At 44.2% G+C, this 27,919-nt stretch overlaps 1 protein-coding gene across 2 annotated transcripts in view; it reads left to right on the forward strand.

Annotated features, from left to right (window-relative positions):
* CABLES1 (Cdk5 and Abl enzyme substrate 1) overlaps positions 1-27,919 on the forward strand; it is a 135,295-nt gene that overhangs the window by 17,071 nt on the left and 90,305 nt on the right. Inside the window, exon 1 of one of the 2 annotated variants that reach the window (XM_077270350.1) lies at positions 24,845-25,590. The exons of the other annotated variant lie outside the window; for it this stretch is intronic. Within the exon in view, the coding sequence (XP_077126465.1) occupies positions 24,896-25,590 (695 nt within the window). The 5' untranslated portion in view covers positions 24,845-24,895. Of the gene's footprint in view, positions 1-24,844; positions 25,591-27,919 lie in introns of those variants that run through there. 2 annotated transcript variants of the gene reach the window in all.

Below are 27,919 nucleotides of genomic sequence, written 5' to 3' on the forward strand. Positions count from 1 at the left end.
CAGTGCCTTTACCTGACATGCAGCCCCATATCAATGACTGTGGAAATTTGCATGCTCTCTTCAGGCAGTCATCTTTATAAATCTCATTGGAATGGCACCAAATAAAAGTTCCAGCATCATCGCCTTGCCCAATGCAGATTTACGATTTATCACTTAATATGACTTGCATCCAGTCATCCACAGTCCACAATTACTTTTCCTTAGCCCATTGTAGCCTTGTTTTTTTCTGTTTAGGTGTTAATGATTGATTTTGTTTAGCTTTTCTGCATGTAAATCCCATTTCCTTTAGGCGGTTTCTTACAGTTCGGTCACAGACGTTGACTCCAGTTTCCACTTTTTCGTTCATTTGTTTTGTTGTGCATTTCCTGTTTTGGTGTTTTGGAGACATATTGCTTTAAGTTTCCGGTCTTGACTCTTTGATGTCTTCCTTGGTCTACCAGTATGTTTGCCTTTAACAACCTTCCCATGTTGTTTGTATTTGGTCCAGATTTTAGACACAGCTGACTGTGAGCAACCAACATCTTTTGCAACATTGCGTGATGATTTACCCTCTTTTAAGACTTTGATAATCCTCTCCTTTGTTTCAATTGGCATCTCTCCTGTTGGAGCCATGATTCATGTCAGTCCACTTGGTGCCACAGCTCTCCAAGGTGAGATCACTCCTTTTTAGATGCAGATTAACGAGCAGATCTAATTTGATGCAGGTGTTAGTTTTGGGAATTGAAATGTAGAGGGGGATTCCATAATTTTGTTTCCCACATAATTGAATGAGTCCATAATTTGTTCCCTCTGCTTGTTCTTAAAAAAGTAACCATTACTGACTACCACATTTTTTGTTCTTGATTTCTTTTAGTGTTTCTTACAGCCATAAAGTTGCCATTTGAAATGACTTTAGTTTTGTGCCATGTCTGTGATCTGCTTTTTTTCTACAAAAGTAAACTACTGAATGAACATCCTCCAAGGCTGGTGATTCCATAATTTCTGCCAGGGGTTGTAGTAAATGGAAGTGCCAATACAGAAATTAGCCATAAAATTGTGTCAGCCACGAGGTGACCATGTCGACAGCAGACATGTCAATGGTGCAGCCTGTGCAGGCGCACAGGTACCCAAGAGGTAAGAGGAGCCATTTATACCTCCAAAGCATGTGGAATTGTGCATTATGATGAGCTATGGGACTGCAAAGGCGCCATATACTGTTTCTGCACAGGGGCCCACCTCTGTCTGTGGTCGCCAGTAGAACATGGTAATACGTACGTGACACCACTACAGGAAACACAGGGTATTTGTACACGTTCAGGATTTACAGAGCGAATTATGCACGGCAAATCCGGAGCAATTTACAGTACAAGTGAATGGTGTTTTCAAAACCCCATTCACACATTGCAGAACAAATCTTAACAAAAATTAGAATGTGCTGCTGTTTTTCATATCTTCAATGTGCTTATTGTTGTGCAGATTTCACCTTGTACAATGCTTCGTAATGGGGTAGGGTGATGTGCAGTCAAATCTACATCACGCATGCAGATTGGTAATAGAATCTGCAGAGGATTTTTTTGCAATTTATGAAAGTTTGTGTGTGTAGATTGTATTACAAGGTTCTTGTTGTGTTTGTCATGTTTTCGGCCAGCTTCAGAGCAGTGCAAGCAGACTACGGGTATGTGCACACGTCAGGATTTCTTGCAGAAATTTCCTGACAAAAAACGGACATTTCTGCCAGAAATCCGCATGCGTTTTTTGTGCATTTTTTGTGCGTTTTTTCCCAATGCGTTAAATAGCGGGGAAAACGCGAAAAATCCGCAAAATGAACATGCTGCTTTTTTTTACCGCGATGCGTTTTTTTCGCGGAAAAAAAAACGCATCATGTGCACAAAAATTGCAGAATGCATTCTAAATGATGGGATGCATATGTATGCGTTTTTATCGCGTTTTTATAGCGAAAAAACGTGAAAAATCCTAAACGTGTGCACATAGCCTTACTGCGGTGTGTGCTCCTTACCCAGGTAACGGCCGCTCTGAGACTGCAGGGTGCAATGTAAGGGTATGTGCACACGCTGCGCATTTTGCTGCGGATCCGCAGCGGATTTGACGCTGCGGATCCACATCAGTTTTCCCAAAGTTTACAGTACCATGTAAATCTATGGGGAAAAAAAAACGCTGTGCCCATGCTGCGGAAAAATCCACGCGGAAACGCAGCGGATTATTTTCCGCAGCATGTCAATTCTTTCTGCGGATTCCGCAGCGGTTTCCAACATGCACCAATAGGAAAGTGCAGTTGAAAACCCGCAGAGGAATCCGCAGAAGAAACCACGAGAAAATCCACAGTGAAAACCGCAGTGGTTTTGCACTGCGGATTTTCCAAATCCGCTGCGGAAAAATCCGCAGCAGAATCCGCAACGTGTGCACATACCCTTTCACAAGCAATGAGCTGTACACTATAGGATTAGAAATGCCTCTGTGCCTGAGAACCCAGAGCTAAATTGCAAAGTTTGTTTTTGCAATTACTTTGCAATTTTAAGAACTCTACACAACCTGTTTAATCTCTTGGTTTCTAAAAGTTTTCCTGAAATATTTTTCAAGGTAAAACCTCTTTCACACGTCCGTGTCTCCAGTATGTGTGGTGACAGTATTCACGTGTATCGGAGACACATACACCGGTCTGTGCACATGTCAGTGTGTTTCCACGGCGCGTGTCCCTTGTCAAAACACGCTGACATGTCCAATTTTTACCGTCCGCACGGATAGCAAAACGTCCCGCAAATGGAGAACACACATTGATGTCCTCCGTGTGACACACATCGGCATCGGGGAAGAAGCGCTGCAGTAAGCCCTGTTCCCCGGTGGCAGGTGCTGAAGCCGGCTCTCATCATTCACCCCTGCTCTGCCGGTGGGCAGAGGAAAATGATGAGCGTTATATTAAAGTCCAAACGATGACAGCAGGTGGGGGCTTTTGGGACTCTTACCCCCATCATCCGACACCTGCTGCCGCTAATAACAGTGACAGTAGGTGCAGATGATCAGGGTATTCCTCAGCTGCCGGCTGCGATTGTTCGGAAATAAATTACCATAATGAAAGACCCGACGTGGGTTTCCCCCTATTTTCTTGAACCAATCAGACAAAACTCACAGCTAGGGGGTGCTTCGGCAAGGTTGGTTAGGAAACCCTCTCAGCTTTAAAATTATAACAAGAAAACCCCAATAAAAGTCATGAATATGGAGGACTACATGGCAGCAGGTCTACTAGTCCTCTAGTGATAATCTGCTGAAAAAACTGTGATTTTATTAATGCTTAAGCATGCAGCCCGGTAAGTGACACATCGCTTGATTCAGGGTCTCTGCCCTATATTATGCTGCTCAGATTAGGTGGCAAAAACCTGTTGACATATTCCCTTTAAAGTATAAATCCACACAGAAATTTAAGCCCATTTAAAATGAATTAGAGTTCAACAGTGGACAATCACTTTACAGTTAAAGGGCCACTGTCACCCCCCTCCAGCCGTTATAAACTAAAAGAGCCACCTTGTGCAGCAGTAATGCTGCATTCTAACAAGGTGGCTCTTTTAGTTTTAGGTTCAAGTATACCCCCAAATAAAGCGTTTTTATACTTAGCCACAATTCCTGTCTCTAGCCAGGTAGGCGGGTCCTCACTCCCCAGCTTGGCCAGCTCCTCTGCCGTCACTCACATCTTCCTGCGCTTTCGGCGCCGCCCCCTCAGCGCTGTTATCGTTTCAAAACCAGCGCCTGCGCTGTGTACTGGTGTCCTACGCAGTAAGCTCTGGCCGTCTGACGTCCCAGCCAGGCTTGCACACTGCGCCTGCGCGGGCATTGCGGCCACCCGCCTTCGGAATCCCCGCCCCGCACTGTGTTATGCATTATGCACAGTGCGGGGCGGGGATTCCAAAGGTTCCACCTATACAGAATATTCCGTGTAATGGCTGATACCAGAGAACAAAAGACATCCACAGAACACCAGGATGGATCTGCTGCACAGCAAATAGCTGTAAGACATGCGATGACGTCACTGCCATGTGATTAGGGCAATCACATGGCAGTGACGTCACCGCAGGTCCTACAGCTATTTGCTGTGCAGCAGATCCATCCTGGTGTTCTGTGGATGTCTTTTGTTCTCTGGTATCAGCCATTACATGGAATATTCTGTATAGGTGAAACATAAATATATACTGATAAGAAGACGTTTTCCGGGGATTCCAAAGGTGGCTGGCCGGCGGCCGCAATGCCCGCGCAGGCGCAGTGTGCAAGCCTGGCTGGGATGTCAGACGGCCAGAGCTTACTGCGTCTGCGCAGGACACCAGTACACAGCACAGGCGCTGGTTTTGAAACGATAACAGCGCTGAGGGGGCGGCGCCGAAAGCGCAGGAAGATGTGAGTGACGGCAGAGGAGCTGGCCAAGCTGGGGAGTGAGGACCCGCCTACCTGGCTAGAGACAGGAATTGTGGCTAAGTATAAAAACGCTTTATTTTGGGAATACTTGAACCTAAAACTAAAAGAGCCACCTTGTTAGAATGCAGCATTACTGCTGCACAAGGTGGCTCTTTTAGTTTATAACGGCTGGAGGGGGGTGACAGTGGCCCTTTAAGTTCAAACACAGTATTTTACAGTTCCAGCAAAGTGGATGGGATTTATAGAAATCTCATTCCCCTCTGTATAGTTTTTGTTTTATTTTGTTACTCTGTATAAACTGAATGCAACATGTCAGTTTCTCTTGCGGGTACGCTGAGCTTTATGTTCAGATTTTCCCCAAAAATTGCATTAGATGCCGAAAAGCTGCAGGTAAAATACGCATCTGTAGTACATTTCCACTGCAGAAGTGCACTAAAAATGCACATAATCCACATTTGACTGTATCAATAAAGTCTTGTCACAGCCAAATACAAGGAGGTATCAAAAAAATGAAAGTAGCTTTATTTAAAAAAAAAAATAAAAAAAATTACATACCAAAAAGAGACATAAACCGTATGGTTAAAAATGTGATCAAAACGTGTACAAAAAGAATGTACGATACTCAAAAATGCAATGAAAATAACGCAAGTAACCTACGGTAATCTACCTAATAGGTGCAGAAAATCCACAACATCAAATACTCATCCCTGGAACGTGTCCTAAAGTCGTCTCCTATTAAAATAAGGCTGATTTAAATAAGAGTTTGACTGTTCCATACACAGGGCAAAATGTAACATAAAACATTTTTTTGCCATTTTTATGAAGGTAGAGTCCCATTCAGCGGCCATTGTTGCACTGGTGAAATTTGCCCAAAATTGAATTTTTAAGCAGTCAGTTTGAAAACTGCATCTCTGCCTCATTAAAGCCATCTGTCATGTGGCGGTCGCTGCTTGGGGGCCCTGATAACACATTGGGCATAAATCTGCCAATCGTTATCACATGGCTCGCTCGTATGGGTCAGGTGGGTCCATGTTTATTCTGAGAGACTAATCAAGTTATTGTGGATCTCCAGTGTTACATAATGAGAACATCTACTGTACATGTAATCCCCGCGCACTGAGGATACTGAGCTTTATACCCACAAACACTGAATTCATTCATTACACTCACTGCTTTACTCTGTGGCATTTAAGATGTTTTATTGGGATCACCAGAGATTTTATTAAATAAGCCTAGGCTCACATTTGTACTTTGTGCGAGCAAAGTCTAATATTTTAGCCTTTTTTGAAATGGGAATTTTTTTTTAATAAAAAGTGTATTAAAGGGCCTCTGCATAACAAGGTTAGTAAGCACCTCCAAACCAAGTGGAATTGATTTACGGGTGCAAATGTATTCATTGCCCCTCACATTTATAAGAACAGTAAATAGAGCAGTTACACAATTTAAAATCCTCCACATATTCTGTTATATTTACACTAACAGAAGTTTTGGGACACATCTCTTCATCACTAAAATCAGATATTTTGTCATTCCATCCCTCTTGTGTATAAAATCCCATCCCTCGCCATGCAGGTGCCTTTATAAACTCTTGAGATACCGTGGCTCATTCTAGAGGTTTCACTGAGTTCAAGCATGACCGTCACTGGTGGAACAAATCAGATTGTGACACTTCTTCTTTCTTTCATATTCCAAGAGTAACTGTTAGCGATATTATTGAAAAGTGGAATAGTTTAGAAACATGAAATCTGTTACAACCAAACAAATTTACCGAACGGGGTCCACAGGTTCTGAGGTACCATCACTCAGCTGAGTCCAAACCTCATACAGTAAAGAGGTGGTCCACTACTTTTTCATTGATGTATCCTTAGGATAGGTCATCAATGTCTGATCGGTCGGGGACCGACACCCGGCATTCCCGCCAATGAGCTTCTCCCAGTATCGGCTGGAAGTACTCTCTTGCGAAGCTGTTTATCTTTTGGTACTGGTCAAGGCTTGGTACCTCATATCCACCTCCTATTCAAATGAATAGGAGGCGAATGTGTAGTACCCTGCGGTGGCCACTATCAGAAGATGACCAGCTCCCCAAGTGACTAAATCCGTCCAACACAGCTGGTCGGCGTGGTTGTCGGGTGTTGGGCTCCGGCTGATCAGATATTGATGACCTATGCTAAGGATAGGTCATCAATGAAAATGTAGTGTATAACTTCCTTAATATCAGCACAATGCTAGGAACTTCAAGGCATGTTTTTCCATGACTGAGCAGCTGAATTCAAGCCTTACATCCCCAAGCTCAATACCAGGCATCAGATGGAGTAGTGTAATGTGCTCAGTCACATTATTATTATTATTTATTATTATAGCCCCATTTATTCCATGGCACTTTACATGTGAGGAGGGGTGTACATAATAAAAACAAGTACAATAATCTTAAACAATACAAGTCACGACTGGTACAGTAGGAGAGAGGACCCTGCCCGCGAGGGCTCACAATCTACAAGGGATGGGTGAGGATACAATAGGTGAGGGTAGAGTTTGTCGTGCAGTGGTTTGGTCGATCGGTGGTTACTGCTGGTTGTAGGCTTGTCGGAAGAGGTAGGTCTTCAGGTTCTTTTTGAAGGTTTCAATGGTAGGCGAGAGTCTGATATGCTGTGGTAGAGAGTTCCAGAGTAAGGGTGATACGCGAGAGAAATCTTGTATGCGATTGTGGGAAGAGGAGATAAGAGGGGAGTAGAGAAGGAGATCTTGTGAGGATCGGAGGTTGCGTGCAGGTAAGTACCGGGAGATGAGGTCACAGATGTATGGAGGAGATAGGTTGTGGATGGCTTTGTACGTCATGGTTAGGGTTTTGTACTAGAGTCTCTGGGCAATGGGGAGCCAGTGAAGGGATTGACAGAGGGAAGAGGTCGGGGAATTGCGTGGGGACAGGTAGATTAGTCGGGCAGCAGAGTTTAGAATAGATTGGAGGGGTGCGAAAGTGTTCGAGGGGAGGCCACAGAGCAGGAGTTTGCAGTAGTCAAGGCGGGAGATGAGGGTATGGTCTAGGGTTTTTGCAAATTCTTTGCTTAGGAATGTACGGAACCGTGAAAACTGGAAAGGGCTTGGATATGTGGTTTGAAGGAGAGATCAGTGTCAAGGATTACCCCAAGGCAGCGAGCTTGTGGGACTGGGGAGAGTGGACAGCCGTTTACTGTAATGGATAGGTTCGTTGGGGGGGGGTTGCGTGAGATGGGGGAAAGATGATGAATTCTGTTGTGTCCATGTTAACTTTTAGAAATGTAGCAGAGAAGGATGAAATAGGGGACAGACTTTGAGGGATTCTGGTTAGTAGGGTGGTGATATCTGGTCCAGAGATGTAGATCTGTGTATCATCAGCATAGAGGTGATACTTAAAGCTGTGAGATTCTATGAGCTCTCTCAGACCAAAGGTGTAAATGGAGAAGAGCAGGGGCCCTAGGACTGAACCTTGCGGGACTCCGACAGATAGGGGGCGAGGTGAGGAGGTGGTGTGTGAGTGGGAGACGCTGAATCTCCGGTCTGTTAAGTATGACGAGATCCAGGATAAGGCCAAGTCTGTGATGCCAAGGGATGAGAGGGTCTGTAATAGGGAATGGTCCACTGTGTCGAAGGCAGAGGACAGGTCCAGGAGGAGGAGGACAGAGTAGTGTCGCTTGCTCTTGGCGGTTAATAGGTCATTGGTGACCTTAGTTAGGGCAGATTCAGTGGAGTGGTGTGACCGGAAGCCAGATTGCAAGCAGTCGAAGAGGGAGCAGGAAGAGAGATGGGAGGACAGTTCAAGATGGACGTGTTGTTCCAGTAGGATGAGTCAAGACAGGGCTTTTTGAGGATAGGTGTGATTGAAGCATGTTTAAAGCTTGAGGGGAAAACAGCAGTTGTTAGTAATAGGTTGAAGAGGTGGGTTAGGGTTGGGATGAAGACTGGCGAGGTTTGGGATGAAGTGGGATGGGATCGGGTCAAGTGCACATGTGGTGAGATGCGATCTTAAGAGTAGAGTGGAGAGTCGATCTTCTGTAATGGTGAAGAAGTTGGTTTTGTAGGTGGAAGGCTGGACAGTTGGGAGGAAGGGCTCTGGGGGTTGTCGACCAAAACTGTCTCTGATGTTATCAATCTTCTGCTTGAAAAATGAGGCAAAGTCTTCAGCTGAGATGAGTGGGGAGCGAGGAGGTGCTAGGGGACAGAGGAGAGAATTGAAGGTGTTAAAAAACTGTTTAGGATTGTGAGACAGGGAGGATATTAGAGATGAGAAGTTGGTTTCTTTAGCTGTGGCGAGTGTGGCTTTAAAAGTAGTGAGGGGTTGTTTGAATGCGATGAAGTGCTCGTTGGAGTGGGATCTTTTCCATCTCCGCTCAGCAGTCCTGGAAGCTCGCCTCAGTTCTTTGGTCAGGCTTGTGTGCCAGAGCTGTCTGTTGATTTTGCGAGCTTTGGTATGTGTGAGAGGGGCAACAGATTTCAAAGGTACAGCTATTGCGGTGTTATATAGAGCGGCAGCAGCATCCGCATTGTGTAGGGAACTTATTTCTGTAAGAGGGAGAAGGGATTCAGAGAGTGAGTGTAGATTGAGGTGTTTAAGATTTCTTTTATGGTGTGCAAGTTTGTGGGTTGGGGATTGTAGACAAGGAGTGGAGAGGGAAAAGAATGTGAGTAGGTTGTGGTCAGAAAGAGGAAGAGGTGAGTTAGGTAAGATAGGGAGCAGTGGCGGGTGAAGATGAGGTCCAGTGTGTGGCCATCTTTGTGGGTGGCTGTAGAAGACCACTGAGTGAGGCCGAAGGAAGAAGTGAGAGATAGAAGCTTAGTGGCAGCTGAGAGGGAAGTGTCAATGGGGATGTTGAAGTCACCCAAGATGATAGTAGGGATGTCAGCAGAGAGGAAATGAAGTACAACTAGTTCAGGACCCAACAAGAAGGGGGGCACTGCTAGACCTAATATTAACCAACAGGCCAGACCGCATATCAAATATAAGGGTTGGGGGTCACTTGGGTAATCGTGATCACAAAATAATAAGTTTTCATGTATCCTTTAATAAGATGTGTAGTATAGGGGTTACAAGGACACTAAACTTCAGGAGGGCAAATGTGCAATTAACTGGGACGATATCCCCCATAAAAATACAAAAAGAAAATGGGAGACGTTTATTAGCATCCTGAATAGGACCTGTGCACAGTATATACCGTATGGGAATAAACATGCTAGAAATAGGAGGAAACCAATATGGCTAAATAGAACTGTAAGGGGCGCAATAAGTGACAAAAAGAAAGCATTTAGGCTATGTGCACACGATGCGGATTTAGTGCGGATCCGCAGCGGATTTTTCCGCGCAGAAACGCTGCAGATCCGCACTGTGATTTACAGTACATTGTAAATCAATATGAAAAAAAAAAAGCTATGCAGATGGTGTGGAAAAATCCGCGCGGAAATGCTGCGGATTTAAAAGAAGTGCATGTCACTTCTTTTGTGTGGATCTGCAGCGTTTCTGCACCCTTCCATTATAAAAATCCGCAGTGGTAAAATCTGCATCAATTCCGCATAAAAACCGCATAAAATCCGCGGCAAATCTGCACCTGTGGATTCTGCCAGGAGATGTGGATTTTGTGCAGAAAATTCTGCCCCCCATTCCGCAACGTGTGCACATAGCCTTAGAGAATTAAAGGAAGTAGGTAGTGATGAGGTATTAAATAAATATAGAAAATTAAATAAATTCTGTAAAAAGCAAATCAAGGCAGCAAAGATTGAGACAGAGAGACTGATTGCCAGAGAGAGTAAAAATAATCCCAAAATATTCTTTAACTACATAAATAGTAAGAAACTAAAAAATGATAGTGTTGGCCCCCTTACAAATAGTCTGGGTGAAATGGTGGATGAGGGTGAGGAAAAAGCCGATATGCTAAATGACTTTTTTTTTTTTATCAGTATTTACACAAGAAAATCCCATGGTAGACAATATGATCAGTGATACCAAAAATTCCCCATTAAATGTCACCTGCTTAACCCAGTTTATGGGTGGATGACAAACTCACATTTAGTGGCCAGTGTCAGGCAGCTGCTACAAAGACAAATAAAATAATGGGATGCATTAAAAGAGGCATAGATGCTCATGAGGAGAACATAATTTTACCTCTATACAAGTCACTAGTTCGACCACACTTAGAATACTGTGCACAGTTCTGGTCTCAGGTGTATAAGAAAGACATAGCTGAACTAGAGCGGGTTCAGAGAATAGCGACCAAGGTTATTAGAGGACTGGGGGGTCTGCAATACCAAGACAGGTTATTACACTTGGGCATACCTCCCAACCGTCCCGATTTCAGCGTGACAGTCCCGCTTTGGCACCGGGGTCCCGCTGTCCCGCTTCGGGCATTTAAAATCCCGAATTTGCGGCCGCCGGTGAAGCCCCGCCCACTTCCGGGACGTAGAGAGAGCCCGATTAGGTTTGTGGCTGTTTTTTTTTTCTTATACATGCTGGGTCTCCTCCCGACCGATCCCTCCCCCGCCCCCGCCCCCGCCCCCTGTGTGTGCGGCGCTGCAACGCTGAGGAAGAGAGCCAGCAGCGATCAAGATGAGAGGTCAGCGACTCACTACCTGAGGTGTGTGCACAGAGCTCTGGCGTCTCCTGCTCTTAGCTGCTATCCCGGCAGAGAAGGAGAGACGGGGGAGGTGCCGGGACAGTGCAGAGCTGTGAGCAGCCGGAGAAACTGAAGAGCTGCAGTGCACATGGACAGATCAGCCGCCCCTGCACCACAGAGGAGATTGTGTGTGTGTGTGATGTGTGTGTGTGTGTGTGAGATGTGTGATGCTGCATTTGTGTGTGTGTCATGTGTGTATGAGGTATCTGGTGTGTGTGATGGCTGGGTGTGTGTGATGGCTGGGTGTGTGTGTGTGATGGCTGGGTGTGTGTGTGTGATGGCTGGGTGTGTGTGTGTGATGGCTGAGTGTGTGTGTGTGATGGCTGGGTGTGTGTGTGTGTGTGTGATGGCTGGGTGTGTGTGTGTGTGATGGCTGGGTGTGTGTGTGTGTGATGGCTGGGTGTGTGTGATGGCTGGGTGTGTGTGATGGCTGCATGTGTGTGATGGCTGCGTGTGTGTGTGTGTGATGGCTGCGTGTGTGTGTGTGATGGCTGCGTGTGTGTGTGATGGCTGCATGTGTGATGCATTTGTGTCAAAGCTGCATGTGTTTGTGAGCTGCGTTTGTGATGCTGCGTGTGTATGTGTGATACTGTGTGTGTGTGATGCTGCATGTGTGTGAGCTGCGTGCCTGTATGTCATTATACAGTATGGAGAACTGTGGCCATAATACAGTATGGAGCATCATGTGGGGTCATTATACAGTATGGAGCATCATGTGCAGTCATTATACAGTATGGAGCATCATGTGCGGTCATTATACAATATGGAGCATCATGTGCAGCCAGTATACAGTATGGAGCATCATGTGTGGTCATTATACAATATGGAGCATCATGTGCAGTCATTATACAGTAAGGAGCATCATGTGCAGCCAGTATACAGTATGGAGCATCATGTGTGGCCATTATACAGTATGGAGCATCATGTGCAGTCATTATACAGTAAGGAGCATCATGTGCAGCCAGTATACAGTATGGAGCATCATGTGCGGTCATTATACAATATGGAGCATCATGTGTGGTCATTATACAGTATGGAGCATCATGTGCGGTCATTATACAGTATGGAGCATCATGTGCGGCCATTATACAGTATGGAGCATCATGTGCAGTCATTATACAGTATGGAGCATCATGTGCGGTCATTATACAGTATGGAGCATCATGTGCAGCCAGTATACAGTATGGAGCATCATGTGCGGTCATTATACAATATGGAGCATCATGTGTGGCCATTATACAGTATGGAGCATCATGTGTGTTCATTATACAGTATGGAGCATCATGTGCAGCCAGTATACAGTATGGGGCATCATGTGCGGTCATTATACAATATGGAGCATCATGTGCAGTCATTATACAGTATGGAGCATCATGTGCAGCCAGTATACAGTATGGAGCATCATGTGCGGTCATTATACAGTATGGAGCATCATGTGCGGCCATTATACAGTATGGAGCATCATGTGCAGTCATTATACAGTATGGAGCATCATGTGCGGTCATTATACAGTATGGAGCATCATGTGCAGCCAGTATACAGTATGGAGCATCATGTGCGGTCATTATACAATATGGAGCATCATGTGTGGCCATTATACAGTATGGAGCATCATGTGTGTTCATTATACAGTATGGAGCATCATGTGCAGCCAGTATACAGTATGGAGCATCATGTGCGGTCATTATACAATATGGAGCATCATGTGCAGTCATTATACAGTATGGAGCATCATGTGCAGCCAGTATACAGTATGGAGCATCATGTGCGGTCATTATACAGTATGGAGCATCATGTGCGGCCAGTATACAGTATGGAGCATCATGTGCGGTCATTATACAGTATGGAGCATCATGTGCAGCCATTATACAGTATGGAGCATCATGTGCAGCCATTATACAGTATGCATGCGGTCATTATACAGTATGGAGCATCATGTGCGGTCATTATACAGTATGGAGCATCATGTGCGGTCATTATACAGTATGGAGCATCATGTGCGTTCATTATACAGTATGGAGCATCATGTGCGGCCATTATACAGTATGCATGCGGTCATTATACAGTATGGAGCATCATGTGCGGCCATTATACAGTATGGAGCATCATGTGCGGTCATTATACAGTATGGAGCATCATGTGCGGTCATTATACAGTATGGAGCATCATGTGCGGCCATTATACAGTATGCATGCGGTCAGTATACAGTATGGAGCGTCATGTGTGTTCATTATACAGTATGGAGCGTCATGTGTGGCCATTATACAGTATGGGGCATCATGTGTGGTCATTATACAGTATGGAGCACTGTGTGGCCATATTTTTTTGTTTATAACTATTGTATATGAAACAGTGTGATCAGCAGTGCTAAATGGGTGTGCTTGGGACGTGGATATGGGTGTGACTAATTATGAATGGGTGTGGTCAGAGGCGTGGCCTAAAATTTGCCGCGGCGCGCTTCGCGCGCCGAAAACTTTGTCCCTCTCTCCCATCTTCAAAAGTTGGGAGGTATGGGCTATTTAGTTTGGAAAAACTAAGGCTAAGAGGTTATCTTATTTTAATGTAAAAATATATGAGGGGACAGTACGGAGACCTTTCTGATGATCTTTTTAATCATAGACCTGAGACAGGGACAAGGGGGCATCCTCTACGTCTGGAGGAAAGAAGGTTTAAGCATAATAACAGACGCGGGTTCTTTACTGTAAGAGCAGTGAGACTATGGAACTCTCTGCTGTATGATGTTGCAATGAGTGATTCGTTACTTAAATTTAAGAGGGGACTGGATACCTTTCTGGAAAAGTATAATGTTACAGGGTATATACACTAGATTCCTTGTTAGGGTGTTGATCCAGGGAACTAGTCTGACTGCCGTATGTGGAGTCGGGAAGGAATTTTTTTCCCCAGTGTGGAGCTTACTCTTTGCCACATGGTTTTTTTTTTGCCTTCCTCTGGATCAACATGTTAGGGCATGTTAGGTTAGGCTATGGGTTGAGCTAGGTGGACTTAAAGTCTTCCTTCAACCTTAACCCCTTCCTGACCTGTGATACAGCGTATGCGTCATGAAAGTCGGTGCCAATCCGACCTGTGACGCATATGCTGTGTCACAGAATGATCGCGTTCCTGCAGGCCGGGTGAAAGGGTTAACTTCAATTTCACCCGACATGCAGGGACAGGGGCAGTGGTACTTGAGCCCGGGGGGTGGCTTTGCCCCCCCCGTGGCTACGATCGCTCTGATTGGCTGTTGAAAGTGAAACAGCCAATCAGCAATCTGTAATATTTCACCTATGAAAATTGGTGAAATATTACAATCCAGCCATGGCTGGAGACCCCGATCTGGCCCCCCCACGACTGACGGCGGCGATCTGCAGCCGCCGTCATTGTTCCCTACCTCTCTGTCCTGTCCTATGCACCTTCCTCTCCCCTCCAACCCTCCCCCGTCCTCCCCTCCGCCCCCCCGCTGTCCGATCGCACCCCCTCATACTTACCTAGTCCCGGTGTCCCTGCCGGTGTCCTCGGTCTTCTCGCATGGGCGCCGCCATCTTGGAAAATGGAGGGCGCATGCGCAGTGCGCCCGCCGAATCTGCCGGCTGGCAGATTCGTTCCCTGTACATTTTGATCGCTGTGATAGGTTCTATCACAGCGATCAAAATAAAGAAAATAGTAAATAACCCCCCCTTTATCACCCCCATAGGTAGGGACAATAATAAAATACAGAAAATATATTTATTTTTGTTTTTCCGTTAGGGTTAGGGGTAGGGATAGGGTTGCACTTAGGGTTAGGGTTGCACTTAGGGTTAGGGTTGCACTTAGGGTTGCACTTAGGGATAGGGTTGCACTTAGGGATAGGGTTGCACTTAGGGTTGCACTTATTAGGGCTAGGGTTGGAATTAGGTTTAGAATTAGGCTATGTGCACACGGTGCGGATTTGGCTGCGGATCCGCAGTACCACGTAAACCTATGGAAAACCAAATCCGCTGTGCCCATGGTGCGGAAAATACAGCACGGAAACGCTGCGTTGTATTTTCCGCAGCATGTCAATTCTTTGTGCGGATTCCGCAGCCTTTTACACCTGCTCCATAATAGGAATCCGCAGGTGAAATCCACACAAAAAACACTGGAAATCCGCGGTAAATCCGCAGGTAAAGCGCAGTGCGTTTTACCTGCAGATTTTTCAAAAACAGTGCGGAAAAATCTGCACACAAATCCGCAACGTGGGCACATAGCCTTAGGGTTAGGGTTGGAATTAGGGTTAAGATTAGGGTTAGGGGTGTGTTGCGGTTAGGGTTGGGATTAGGGTTAGGGGTTTGTTGGGGTTAGTGTTGGAGTTAGAATTGAGGGGTTTCCACTGTTTAGGCACATCAGGGGGTCTCCAAACGCGACATGGCGCCACCATTGATTCCAGCCAATCTTGCGTTGAAAAAGTCAACAATTGTGCCCAAACAATGGTTTACCCCCACATATGGGGTATCGGCGTACTCAGGAGAAACTGGACAACAACTTTTGTGGTCAAATTCCTCCTGTTACCCTTGGGAAAATAAAAAATTTTGGGCTAAAAAATTATTTTTGAGGAAAGAAAACTTATTTTTTATTTTCACGGCTCTGCGTTATAAACTTCTGTGAAGCACTTGGGGGTTCAAAGTGCTCACCACACATCTAGATAAGTTCCTTTGGGGGTCTAGTTTCCAAAATGGGGTCACTTGTGGGGGGTTTCTACTGTTTAGACACATCAGGGGCTCTGCAAACGCAACTTGATGCCCGCAGAGCATTCCATCAAAGTCTGCATTTCAAAACGTCACTACTTCCCTTCCGAACCCCGACGTGTGCCCAAACAGTGGTTTACCCCCACATGGTGTCCGCTAATGATTGGAGCTAATTTTCCATTCAAAAAGCCAAATGGCGTGCCTTCCCTTCCGAGCCCTGCCGTGCGCCCAAACAGTGGTTTACCCCCACATATGGGGTATCAGCGTATTCAGGACAAACTGGACAACAACATTTTGTGTCCAATTTCTCCTGTTACCCTTGGGAAAATAAAAAATTCTGGGCTAAAAAAATCATTTTTGAGGAAAGAAAAATTATTTTTTATTTTCACGGCTCTGCATTATTAAACTTCTGTGAAGCACCTGGGGGTTTAAAGTGCTCACTATGCATCTAGATAAGTTCCTTGGGGTGTCTAGTTTCCAAAATGGGGTCACTTGTGGGGGAGCTCCAATGTTTAGGCACACAGGTGCTCTCCAAACGCGACATGGGGTCCGCTAAAGATTGGAGCCAAATTTTCATTCAAAAAGTCAAATGGCGCTCCTTCCCTTCCGAGCCCTGCCGTGCGCCCAAACAGTGGTTTACCCCCACATATGAGGTATCAGCGTACTCAGGACAAATTGGACAACAAGTTTCATGGTCCAGTTTCTCCTTTTACCCTTGGGAAAATAAAAAAATTGTTGCTAAAAGATCATTTTTGTGACTAAAAAGTTAAATGTTCATTTTTTCCTTCCATGTTGCTTCTGCTGCTGTGAAACACCTGAAGGGTTAACAAACTTCTTGAATGTGGTTTTGAGCACCTTGAGGGGTGCAGTTTTTAGAATGGTGTCACTTTTGGGTATTTTCAGCCATATAGAACCCTCAAACTGACTTCAAATGTGAGGTGGTCCCTAAAATAAATGGTTTTGTAAATTTTGTTGTGAAAATGAGAAATCACTGGTCAAATTTTAACCCTTATAACTTCCTAGCAAAAAAAAATTTTGTTTCCAAAATTGTGCTGATGTAAAGTAGACATGTGGAAAATGTTATTTATTAACTATTGTGTGTCACATAACTCTCTGATTTAACAGAATAAAACTTCAAAATGTGAAAATTGCGAAATTTTCAAGATTTTCGCCAAATTTCCTTTTTTTTCACAAATAAACGCAGAAATTATCGACCTAAATTTACCACTAACATGAAGCCCAATATGTCATGTTATTACCTCATAAAGGGACACTGGCCATACTTGCAAAAAATGGCCAGGTCATTAAGGTCAAAATAGGCTGGGTCATGAAGGGGTTAATAACTATGTTACTAAGTAGTCACATGACTCTGAAACAGTGTTAATGTGTTCTACAGAGTGATGAATCGCTCCTTTGGCAGTTTGATAGATGCGTCTGGGATAGGCTAATACCAGGAGAATGTTATCTGTTTGGTAGGCAATCCCTACATGTGATGCGGCTGTCTAACAGCTGCGAGATATGCAGCCACAGCGACTCGAGCATTTTTTTTCAAGCTCGCCAAAAATACTCGATTAGGACACTAGCGTGCTCAGAGAAAAACCTTATCCGAGTTCGCTCGCTCATCATTAATTCAGACAAAGGAGTCTCCACTCTGGCCTACATTGTATGGTGGAGAGTGTTAGGGGGAGGATTCAGAGATCTGATGAAACCAAAGTCAAGTTGTGGAGGTGAAATTGAGAACTGCACTAAAATGAAAGTGGGGATAGTTAGATTTAGATGAGTTACATCCCAAAAAAGAGGCCTGGATAATAAAGACCTACCAATTAAGATAACCAAGTATTCCAAAGCCTCCAACTGCCCTGAAAATATGTGCTGTATACAAGCCCATTCAACTGTTTAACACAAATGCTGCTTTAGTAATGTCAGTGACCTCAGCAAATATAACTGTAGGTAAACCGATGGTAACCAGCAGTCTGTTCCTCACACTAATCTTTATTATTGTGCTGTCACATACTATATGTCCTATGTTCTATGACATCCGATCACTCTGCAGATTCACCACAAATGGCTGCTGTATTCCTTGCCTCTGCTTTTTATACAGGCTTTGATAGTCCCTCCTGATTGACTGTACTATACCATGTGATGTGATAGCTGCAACTTGTCATGCGGAAGCCCATCTGGTCTCACCTGAGGATATGTGGTTCTTCTCTGGCTGACACAATTATGGCGCCACTTTAGGCAATTCGCATGAAGCAAATTGTTCGAACAAGCTGAGTTCAATAACTTCCTAACATTTCTACACGAATCCGATTTGCAGCAAATCGCTTTGCTGCTCTCTAGTGCACTTGTTTTTAAGCTATCAGATTCAGATTCCATGCCTAAATCTAAAGGAAAATGTATAACCATCCAGCTAACAAATAAATTGGGTACTTCATTCTCTGGAAAAAAAAAGTCAGGATTAGCTACAGATTAGTATTTTTGTACTGTGGAGCTCATTTATATCTGCATCTGTATGCCAAACCGGCAAAAAAAACAAAAAACAAAGTTCTAGCTGACATGAATTATGTTCAAAATCAACAACTGTTTTTCCCTTTTTGCAAATTATGACTGCATGAATATACCCTACTGTGGTTCCTACATATTTTTTTAGGAGTTTTTTTTTAATGGATCCTTCGAAAACCGCTTCAAAACTGTTTGGATCCTGATTAGACGCCTCTCACACAGCCAAACCAGATCTCCACTTTGCACTGACGATGAGCAGTACCCCGAAACAGTGTCAGCAAATTGAGATTCTGGTTTGGCTTATTCCTAAGTCATGTGACAAGGCTCGTTAAAGGGTCGACATTGACTTGTAGGATTGCTACTTTCCAATAGGTGGCACTAGAGTTCTAGTCCTCTTCATCTCTGAAGAGACAATTTGTATAAAACTGATGGGTAAACACTTCATATTAATTTCTCTTTTAACCCCTTAACCCCCAAGGGTGGTTTGCATGTTAATGACCAGGCCAATTTTTACAATTCTGACCACTGTCCCTTTTATGAGGTTATAACTCTGGTACGCTTGCATGGATCCTGGTGATTCTGACATTTTTTTCGTGACATATTGTACTTCGTGTTAGTGGTAAAATTTCCTCAATATTACTTGCATTTATTTGGGGGAAAAAAATTAAATTTGGTGAAAATTTAGAAAATTCAGCAATTTTCCAACTTTGAATTTTCATGCCCTTAAATCACAGATATGTCACACAAAATACTTAATAAGTAAAATTTCCCACATGTCTACTTTACATCAGCACAATTTTGGAACCCAAATTTTTTTTGTTAGGAAGTTATAAGAGTTAAAAGTTGACCAGCAATTTCTCATTTTTACATCACCATTTTTTTAAGGGACCACATCACACTTGAAGTTACTTTGAGGGGTAAATAGAAAATAAGGGGGTATGATAGAAAATACCCAAAAGTGACACCATTCTAAAAACTGCACCCCTCAAGGTGCTTAAAACCACATTCAAAAAGTTTATTAACCCTTCAGGTGCTTCACAGAAATTTTTGGAATGTTTAAAAAAAAAATTAACATTTAACTTTTTAAAAAAAAATTTACTTCAGATCCAATTTGTTTTATTTTATCAAGGGTAACAGGAGAAATTGGACCCCAAAAGTTGTTGTACGAGTTGTCCTGAGTACCCCGATACCCCATATGTGGGGGTAAACCACTGTTTGGGCGCATGGCAGAGCTCGGAAGGGAAGGAGCGCCGTTTGACTTTTCAATGCAAAATTGGCTGGAATTGAGATTGGACGCCATGTCGCGTTTGGAGAGCCCCTGATGTACCTAAACAGTGGAAAGTCCCCCACAAATTATGCCATTTTGGAAAATAGACTCCCTAAGGAACTTACCAAGATGTGTGGTGAGCACTTTGAACCCCCAAGTGCTTCACAGAAGTTTATAATGTAGAGCCATAAAAATATAAAATATTTTTTCACAAAAATGATTTTTTCGCCCCCCCCCCCAATTTTTTATTTTTCCAAGGGTAACAGGAGAAATTGGACCCCAAAAGTTGTTGTGCAATTGTGCAATGTGTCCGGAGTACATTGATACCTCATATGTGGGGGTAAACCACTGTTTGGGCGCAGGGCAGAGCTCGGAAGGGAAGGAGCACTGTTTTACTTTTTCAACGCAGAATTGGCTGGAATTGAAATCGGATGCCATGTCGCGTTTGGAGAGCCCCTTGTGTGCCTAAACAGTGGAAACCCCCAATTCTAACTCCAACCCTAATCCAAACACACCCCTAATCCCAACCTAGCCCTAATCACACCCCTAACCCGAACACGCCCCTAGCCCTAATCCCAACCCTAACCCCAACACATCCCTAGCCCTAATCCCAACCTTAACCATAACCCTGACCACACCCCTAAAACTGACACACCCCTAACCCTAACATCAACCCTAATCCCAACTGTAAACTTAATCCAAACCCTAACCACATCTCTAGCCCCAACCCTAACTTTATCCCCAACCCTAACACTAATGAATGAAAAAATAGAAATAAATACATTTTTTTTTCCCTAACTAAGGGGGTGATGAAGGGGGGGTTTAATTTACTGTTTATAGCGGGTTTTTATTTGGCAGCCGTCACACACTAAAAGACGCTTTTTATTGCAAAAAATACGTTTTTGCATCAACACATTTTGAGATCTATAATTTTTCCATATTTTGGCCTACAGAGTTATGTGAGGTCTTGTTTTTTGCGGGACGAGTTGACGTTTTTATTGGTACCATTTTCGGACACATGACATTTTTTGATCGCTTTTTATTACGATTTTTGGGAGGCAGAATGAACAAAAAACAGCAATTAATGAATTTCTTTTGGGGGGGCGTTTATACTGTTCTGCGTGTGGTAAAATTGATAATGCAGTTTCATTCTTCGGGTTAGTACGATTACAGCGATACCTCATTTATTTTTTTTTATGTTTTGGTGCTTTTATACAATAAAAACTATTTTATATAGAAAATAATACATTTTTGCATCGCTTTATTCTGAGGGCTATAACTTTTTTACTTTTTTGCTGATGATGCTGTATGGCGGCTCGTTTTTTGTGTGAGAAGATGACGTTTACATCGGTATCATGTTTATATATATCCGTCTTTTTGATCGCGTGTTATTCCACTTTTTGTTCGGCGGTATGATGATAAAACATTGTTTTTTGCCTCGTTTTTATTTATTTTTTTACAGTGTTCACTGAAGGGGTTAACTAGTGGGACAGTTTTATAGGTCGGGTCATTACGGACGCAGTAATAGTAAATATGTGTACTTTAATTTTTTTTATTTACATAAAAAAATATATTTTTTGGGAAAATATATATTTTGTTTCTTTATTTAGGAATTTTTTTTTTTTTAAATATTTTTACACATGTAAATTTTTTTTTTTTTTTACATTGTCCCTTGGTGGGACATCACTGTATAAAGTCAGATCGCTGATCTGACACTTTGCAGAGCACTGTGTCAGATCAGCGATCTGGCAGGCAGTGAAGGAGGCTTGCCGGCGCCTGCCCTCACCAGGCACTGACAAGCCACCTCCCTGCAGGACTCGGAAGGACCCCACGGCCATCTTGGATCCGGGGGCCTGCAGGGAGGAGACCTTCGGAACAACGCGATCACATCGCGTTGTTCTGAGTGTCTCAGGGAAGCAAGCAGGGAGTCCCCTCTTGTTTCCCTATGCCACCAGAACGTTGCGATCTTGTTTGATCGCAGTGTTCCGGGGGTTAACGTGCCGGGTGTCAGCTGTGATAATCGGCTGATACCCGTCCGCGATTAGCCGTACTCCCCCCGTGAGCGCGGCTGATCGCATATGAGGTACTCTCCCGTCCATGGGAATTAAGTCCCAGGTCACATGGACGGGATAGTACGTCTGATGTCAGGAAGGGGATAATTTTCCATTTTCGATTATCAAACATAGCTGTACCATTTTACATTACAGAATAAAAAGAAAGGGTATAAGATGTAATTTCCCATTGCATCATTACTAAGGACCCAACACCCAATCCCTCCCCTAAATCGAACATTAACAAAACGGAGAAAATTTCCCTCTTTGTCTCAAATACGTATAGGAGTACATTTTTCAAAACTAGACTTCAAGAAAAAGTATTTACAATACTATCTCCTTCTCTGAGTAAGAGGTTTGAGGGTAACTCTGGAGTGGACAACCAAGGACCCCATATCCTCTCGAATTTACACATCAAGTTATGTTTAAAATACATACCCTCTTTAAGCTAAATAATATTTATCTTAATTTCCTATGCATTTCTATGGGAAATCCACTTTGAACTTCATGTGAGTAATTTTCGAGTTTTTGGTTTTTTTTTTCCCCCCCAAAGTGTTTTTGAAAAAAGTACATGTCCCTTTTTGACCCTGATCCCAGTGAAATTGGCACCAAACGCGGTAATTTAATACTAAAATGCTACAAAAAACACACCTTGCTACCCCATCTGACGTCACAATTACATCGGAGAACTCACACGATATGGTCTCCCCAATTGCACCAAAGTGACGTTCCGTTCCCCCTGGGGATACATTACGTCAGCTTGGCATAGTTTTACTCACACAACCTCTGTCCACACGGCTCAGGGAGGCACAGGGAGTAAAAAAAATTAAGCCTACGCAGCCGCTGGATCGGCACAACACTCGCTCACAATCCTGACAGGCTGAGAGGACCCTTTAACTGCATCAGTGGAATGGAGCCTTGCCACTTCGATAGGGCTGTCACCAGTTCCTCGTTGGATATAATCCTGGTCCGTTAACTGGATTGTCGGGCCAGAAACGAGCCCCGGTGGCACGTGAAGTTAAACCAAGGCTATGGATGTGTGGATTCGTGGATCGAAATAAAAAGAGCAGTGCAAGGACAAATTAGATATTTAAACACCTTAAGGAAACACTAGACAAAACACTATATACATAATGGTTATACATTTAGAATGGTCAGATATGCAAATACAGGTGGTAGTACAAAAGGTATAAGCAATGAAACATGTCAGTTACCAGCTTTATTTTCGGTGAGCTGGACCACATGTGAGGTGTGGGGTGCCAGCTGTTTCCGGTTTCTTCCAACATGACGCCCATCGTGTTTCCCCCCCTCAGAAGTGTAGCAAAGGCCACATGGCATCACAGGAGCACTTTTTCCCTTGGTCGGTCACTCTCTTTTCCACCCCCAGTATAGCTTTTGTCCCCTTCCCCTGTAGCCTTGGTAGCTGAAACTCCAAAACCTATGATGTGTCATAACTTCTCAACTGAAGGTCATAGGGCAGCTTTTTGAGCGCCATCGGATCCGGCTGGGGCCCCTTTGCACTTGGAGACTAAACACGATTTCGCTACCTGGCTCCTAATAGCTGTTCAATGTATCTCCCCGCCGTGGGGTACTAAAACGGATTGAGACCCTTCCAGAGATCTTAAAAATGTAACCAGTATATGGCTAGGATGTATGATAACACCATAATCTCCTTATGAAATTATGGTTCCAAAGAGACTGGAGAAACAGTTCAGCCTGCGCTCTGTGCAGTAGTTCATCCTGCCAAGAGTGCCATGGCACCAGCTAGGCTGCTGGAAGTGTGAATGTGTATTTTTTGAGCTGCTGTAGCTGATCCAGGTGTTCTGTCTCAGCTTCACACTTTGAAAGAGGATTATAATCTTAGCCTGGATATGCTACTGTCAATTGGCATGCAATTAACCCCCCCATATTCTTCAGTCTCCACAGCCATCCCCATACTTTCCCCTTCTCATGTATATTAGGTGCCCCATAGCTTGCCAACACACAGTATGATCTCCCACACACAAGATGACAGCTGAAAGTCTCATATGACCACAGAACCTTCCTCCATATATTTGGGGAGTCTCCCACGAGTCTTTTGGCAAACTCAAAGCAAGCCTTACAATTTGTGTGTGTAAGTAAAGGCTTTTTTCTGTCCACTCTCCCATAAAGGCCACCTCCATGAAGTGTACGGCTTATTGTGGTCGTATGGATAGATACTCCAGTCATGATTCTGACTCTCTGATCAGTGCCCTCTTTGCCCTGGCTGAGAGTTTTGGTGGGCGGCCCTCTCTTGGCTGGTTTGTTGTGGTACCATGTTCTTTCCATTTGATGATAATGGATTTGTTGGTGCTCCAGGGATCATCAGAGATTGGGTGATTTTTTTATAACCCAACCCTGACTTGTACTTCTGAACAACTTTGTCCCTGACTTGTTTGGAGATCTCCTTGGTCTTCATGGTGTTGTTTGGTCAGTGGTGTCTCTTAATGGTGTTGCAGCCTCTGTGGCCTCTCAGAAAAGGTGTGTGTGTATAGTGAGAGACCATGTGACACTTAGATTACACACAGGTGGACTTCCTCTCACTAAGTATGTGACTTATGACGGGAATTATTTGCACTAGAAATTTTTAGGGGCTCCATTGCGAAAGAGGTGAATGCACATGCAATTTTTTTTAGTTATTGGATCCCATAAATTTAATGTTATGCCTATATTTTTCTCTCTTAACCAACTTAGATTATTTTAGTGCTGATGCATCACACACAAATCGGATTACAACATATTTAAACACCGGTTGTAATGTAACAAACTAGGTAAAAAATCAAGGGGGGTGGGAGTGAGGACCAATACCTTTGCAAGCCACTGTATACTGTGCCAGTCACATGGTCACATGTAGACCATCATGCCTGTCAATAACTCCCATACTATTAGATCAGGTGGGCTCCACAGCACATTCTCCACTAAGGCCGGGTTCACACTAACATTTGAGTCTTCGGCGTGGTGCTGTGGACTTTTTTTCTTAGCTCTACCTACTTCCGCATGCATTTTATAGGGGTTCAGTCTCTTTCTGAATAGTCCTGTTTTATACAAGAGAAGGCACATGCTCAACCAGGGGAGGGAAAACTGTTTTGCCAATGCAGATGTTTTTCAATGTAGTACCTAAAATGCTCACTAGGGGGAGCAGTTGATCTGTAAAAAGCCACTTTTGGCAGTAAATTGGGGGCGCTCCATCCCATTATTGCACACGTGCAGTAGACATAAACAGGGGAGGGGAAGAGAGGAAGCATGTCATCTGTGATCCCGCCCAACTCCCAGCAATAACAAGCAGTGCCTTGCTGCTGTGTGTGCTGTTCTTTGGCGTGCATGCTCGTGCTCTGCTGCTATGAAGCAATCCTGCAGCCTTCACTGATCTTTTCAAATACAACAACCATGGCCACTGCCACGAGCAGTAAAAGCAGTATCAATGGGCTGATTGGGGGGTCAATGCAGTCTCCTGGCTCATATAGTCTGGACCATATAAGAAGGCAACAGCGCATGGATCCTCGCAGGAGACAGGCTGCCCTTTCCTTCCTCACCAACATCTCACTGGATGGGCGACCCCTGCAGGGTAATGGTGCAACAAGGGAGGGCACTGTATGTGCAGTGAGCAAAATCCGACAGACTTTCCAGCTTGCTGAAAAAGAAGCCATGCATAATACATCTCTTAATACATTGCCTGCTAATACCCATCAACTCCTTACACAACACAAGACAGGAGTGCCCTCACCATCAGGACCATTGCCTTGTGCGTTGGGTGGGAGGCAGGAGATGATGGAGCAGGGGAAGAAACCCCACTTCAGTGAGTATGATGAGGAAGAGGAGGAGGATGCTTTTACCAGCAATGCTGCAGGGACCCCTGTCCCCCCACCGCCTTGTGCAGGGAGCAGGGGCCGCCTGAACTCTCTCACCTCTGCCATTCTACCTGCTGCATTCTGCAGGACTTCTGCTGCTCCCATTTTCAGCTGCAGTGACCAAATGCAATGTGGAGGCGGAAGTGCCTTTGAAATCCAGAGATCACGGTAAGGAACGTGTAACAAATATGTGTATTTATGTGCAGGACATTTATTATAGTAAAGGGGTTGTCCACTTTCAGGAAAGTAGGCCCCAAACTTTGTAAAGTCCCTAAAATAATAATGATTTTTATTTTTGTAGAGCGAACAAATTGCGCAGCACTTTACCATTCAGAGATGGCAAACTCAACAGGTACTCGCCTTCCCTTGGTCCAACACCGCTTCTCTGACCATGGTGTTTTGGTTGCCACGGTGTCACCGCTGTAGCCAGGTGCTGATCTTGGTGCTCAGCGGCACATGGCGTCTGCCTCGGCACAACTGCTGGGCTCAGTCACTGACTATAGCGTTGCTGTGTGTTGTTGACATGAAACACCAGGATCATAGGAAGAGCAGCGCTGGACCCGGGGAGAGTGAGTAACTGCTGAGTATTTAGGTCATTTACATTTTGTGTCCCACTTTCCTACGTAAACACCATTTTGTTAGTGGATGTCCGATACTGCTCCTTTTCCAATTTGGCATTTACCGGCGCCCATGCATGTACTACCTGTGTAGTAGGGTAGGTATTGTGCATCGGTCATATTAGTATAGGACATGGTCATAATACCTGTGAAACAAACGCACATCCTGGCCGGTGTGTACATGTGTGATGTCCGCGTCAACAACCCCTTCACCATCTCTGTTATTCTGATGGATATTTTTTGTATCTCTATGTATCTACTTGATGTGTTCCCTGCCCGGCTTCCTCTGTCATACATCTTTAAAGGCTGCGGGCGAGAGGCATGAGATGCGTCTAATTTGTTAAAGGGCACATGATATTTAATAAATCAGCCATATCTTACAACCAGCTTAGGCCTCCACCAGAAACGTTACACCAGTCTGGAATAACATTTCTGGGGTATGGTATGCCACAACTTTTCGCGAATTTGACTGTCCAGTCCTAACTCCAACCACTTTGGTGCAAATGACCAAAACTGCCATGAAAATGCCAAAAGTCACATAATTTTGGAGCAACTTCGTGACATTTGAAGGTGTTTCACACCCGAAAACTGTCATGAATGGAGCCCTGTGTCTTCAGCCATTCTGTAAGATAGGACTGGTATGGCATACAACACACCTTGAAGGGATTGTCTAAGAATTAGAAAAACATGTCTGCCTTCTTCCAAAACCCCACCACACTTGTCCACACCGCTGATTGGCAGCGGTCTGTGTACACTGTTCATAGGCAGAAAGCTGCTAATCAGCGGTGGTGGTGAGGTCATACAGAGCTCATGAATTTTGAGGACATCTTAACAGGTTTACTAGTCCTCTAGCTTCAGCTGATAAAACATTGATTTTTATCAAAACTACAGCAAGCAGCCCAATAAGTGACACATCGCTAAAATCAGGATCTCTGCCTCTACATTCTGCTGCTCTCAGATGGGGTAGCAAAAACCTAGTGACAGATTCCCTCTAATGCCAGTGCCTCAGATCTTATGAGAACAGCCTGTCTCTAACCTGCCCCTTTGACAAGACTGTATTATAATGCCCAGATTACGAGAGTGCAAAGTTATGAGAACTGATGCTCCAGAATTGTTGTTTCATGGGTAATAAAAGTATGTACTAAAACAAAGCGGAGTGGTGACAGGTCCCCTTTAATCATTTATGCCAGCCTCCATGTTAGTAGAAAAAGTCAAATATATCTGGATTGATGAGACATTTTGCTACAAACCACTACAGCAACACCAGCAGGGCATACAAATCAAAGCTTGATGGTGCTGAAGGACAGCCATGGACATATAGAATGAGGCCATGAGCATACATCTCCAGGTTTATACCGCTCCCCTTTAGAATACGCCGGACATTGGCCATAAACGTTCGCCAACAAGTGACAGCAGTGTGCCAAACATGCTGACCTATACAGAGGACACAGCCAACATCTCGTGTGGACAATAGGCAGATGGCCCTGGTGGCTGTAGGGTTGATTGTGCACTGTAGGTGAACTTCTGCAGATGTTACCATCTACACTTACATAGAATCTTGCATGTTTATGCCATTTCTGACCTGGCATCCTTCATCTCTTGTCTCAAGTGTTCCTTTTTTAGGATTGAAACAATAGTCATATGTACTTAAGAAATGGTTAGGCCGATGTCATGAACAATCGGGTCCCGTATTAGATTTCGGTCACATCTCCCATTATGCCTAACCATTCCACAGTCTGAAAGGGATAATTCCATTTTTTTGATGTGATGTCATTTTGCTTGAATAAGCCATAACATCTCTTGCTTTGTAGCACACGATTGTTTTAGTCCTCTCTGCTGTTTATTATGGTATGTTGTCAGCTAGGATCTGCCAGATTATG

Source organism: Ranitomeya variabilis, chromosome 6, assembly GCF_051348905.1.
Source record: "Ranitomeya variabilis isolate aRanVar5 chromosome 6, aRanVar5.hap1, whole genome shotgun sequence".
NCBI classification, from domain to species: Eukaryota; Metazoa; Chordata; class Amphibia; order Anura; family Dendrobatidae; genus Ranitomeya; species Ranitomeya variabilis.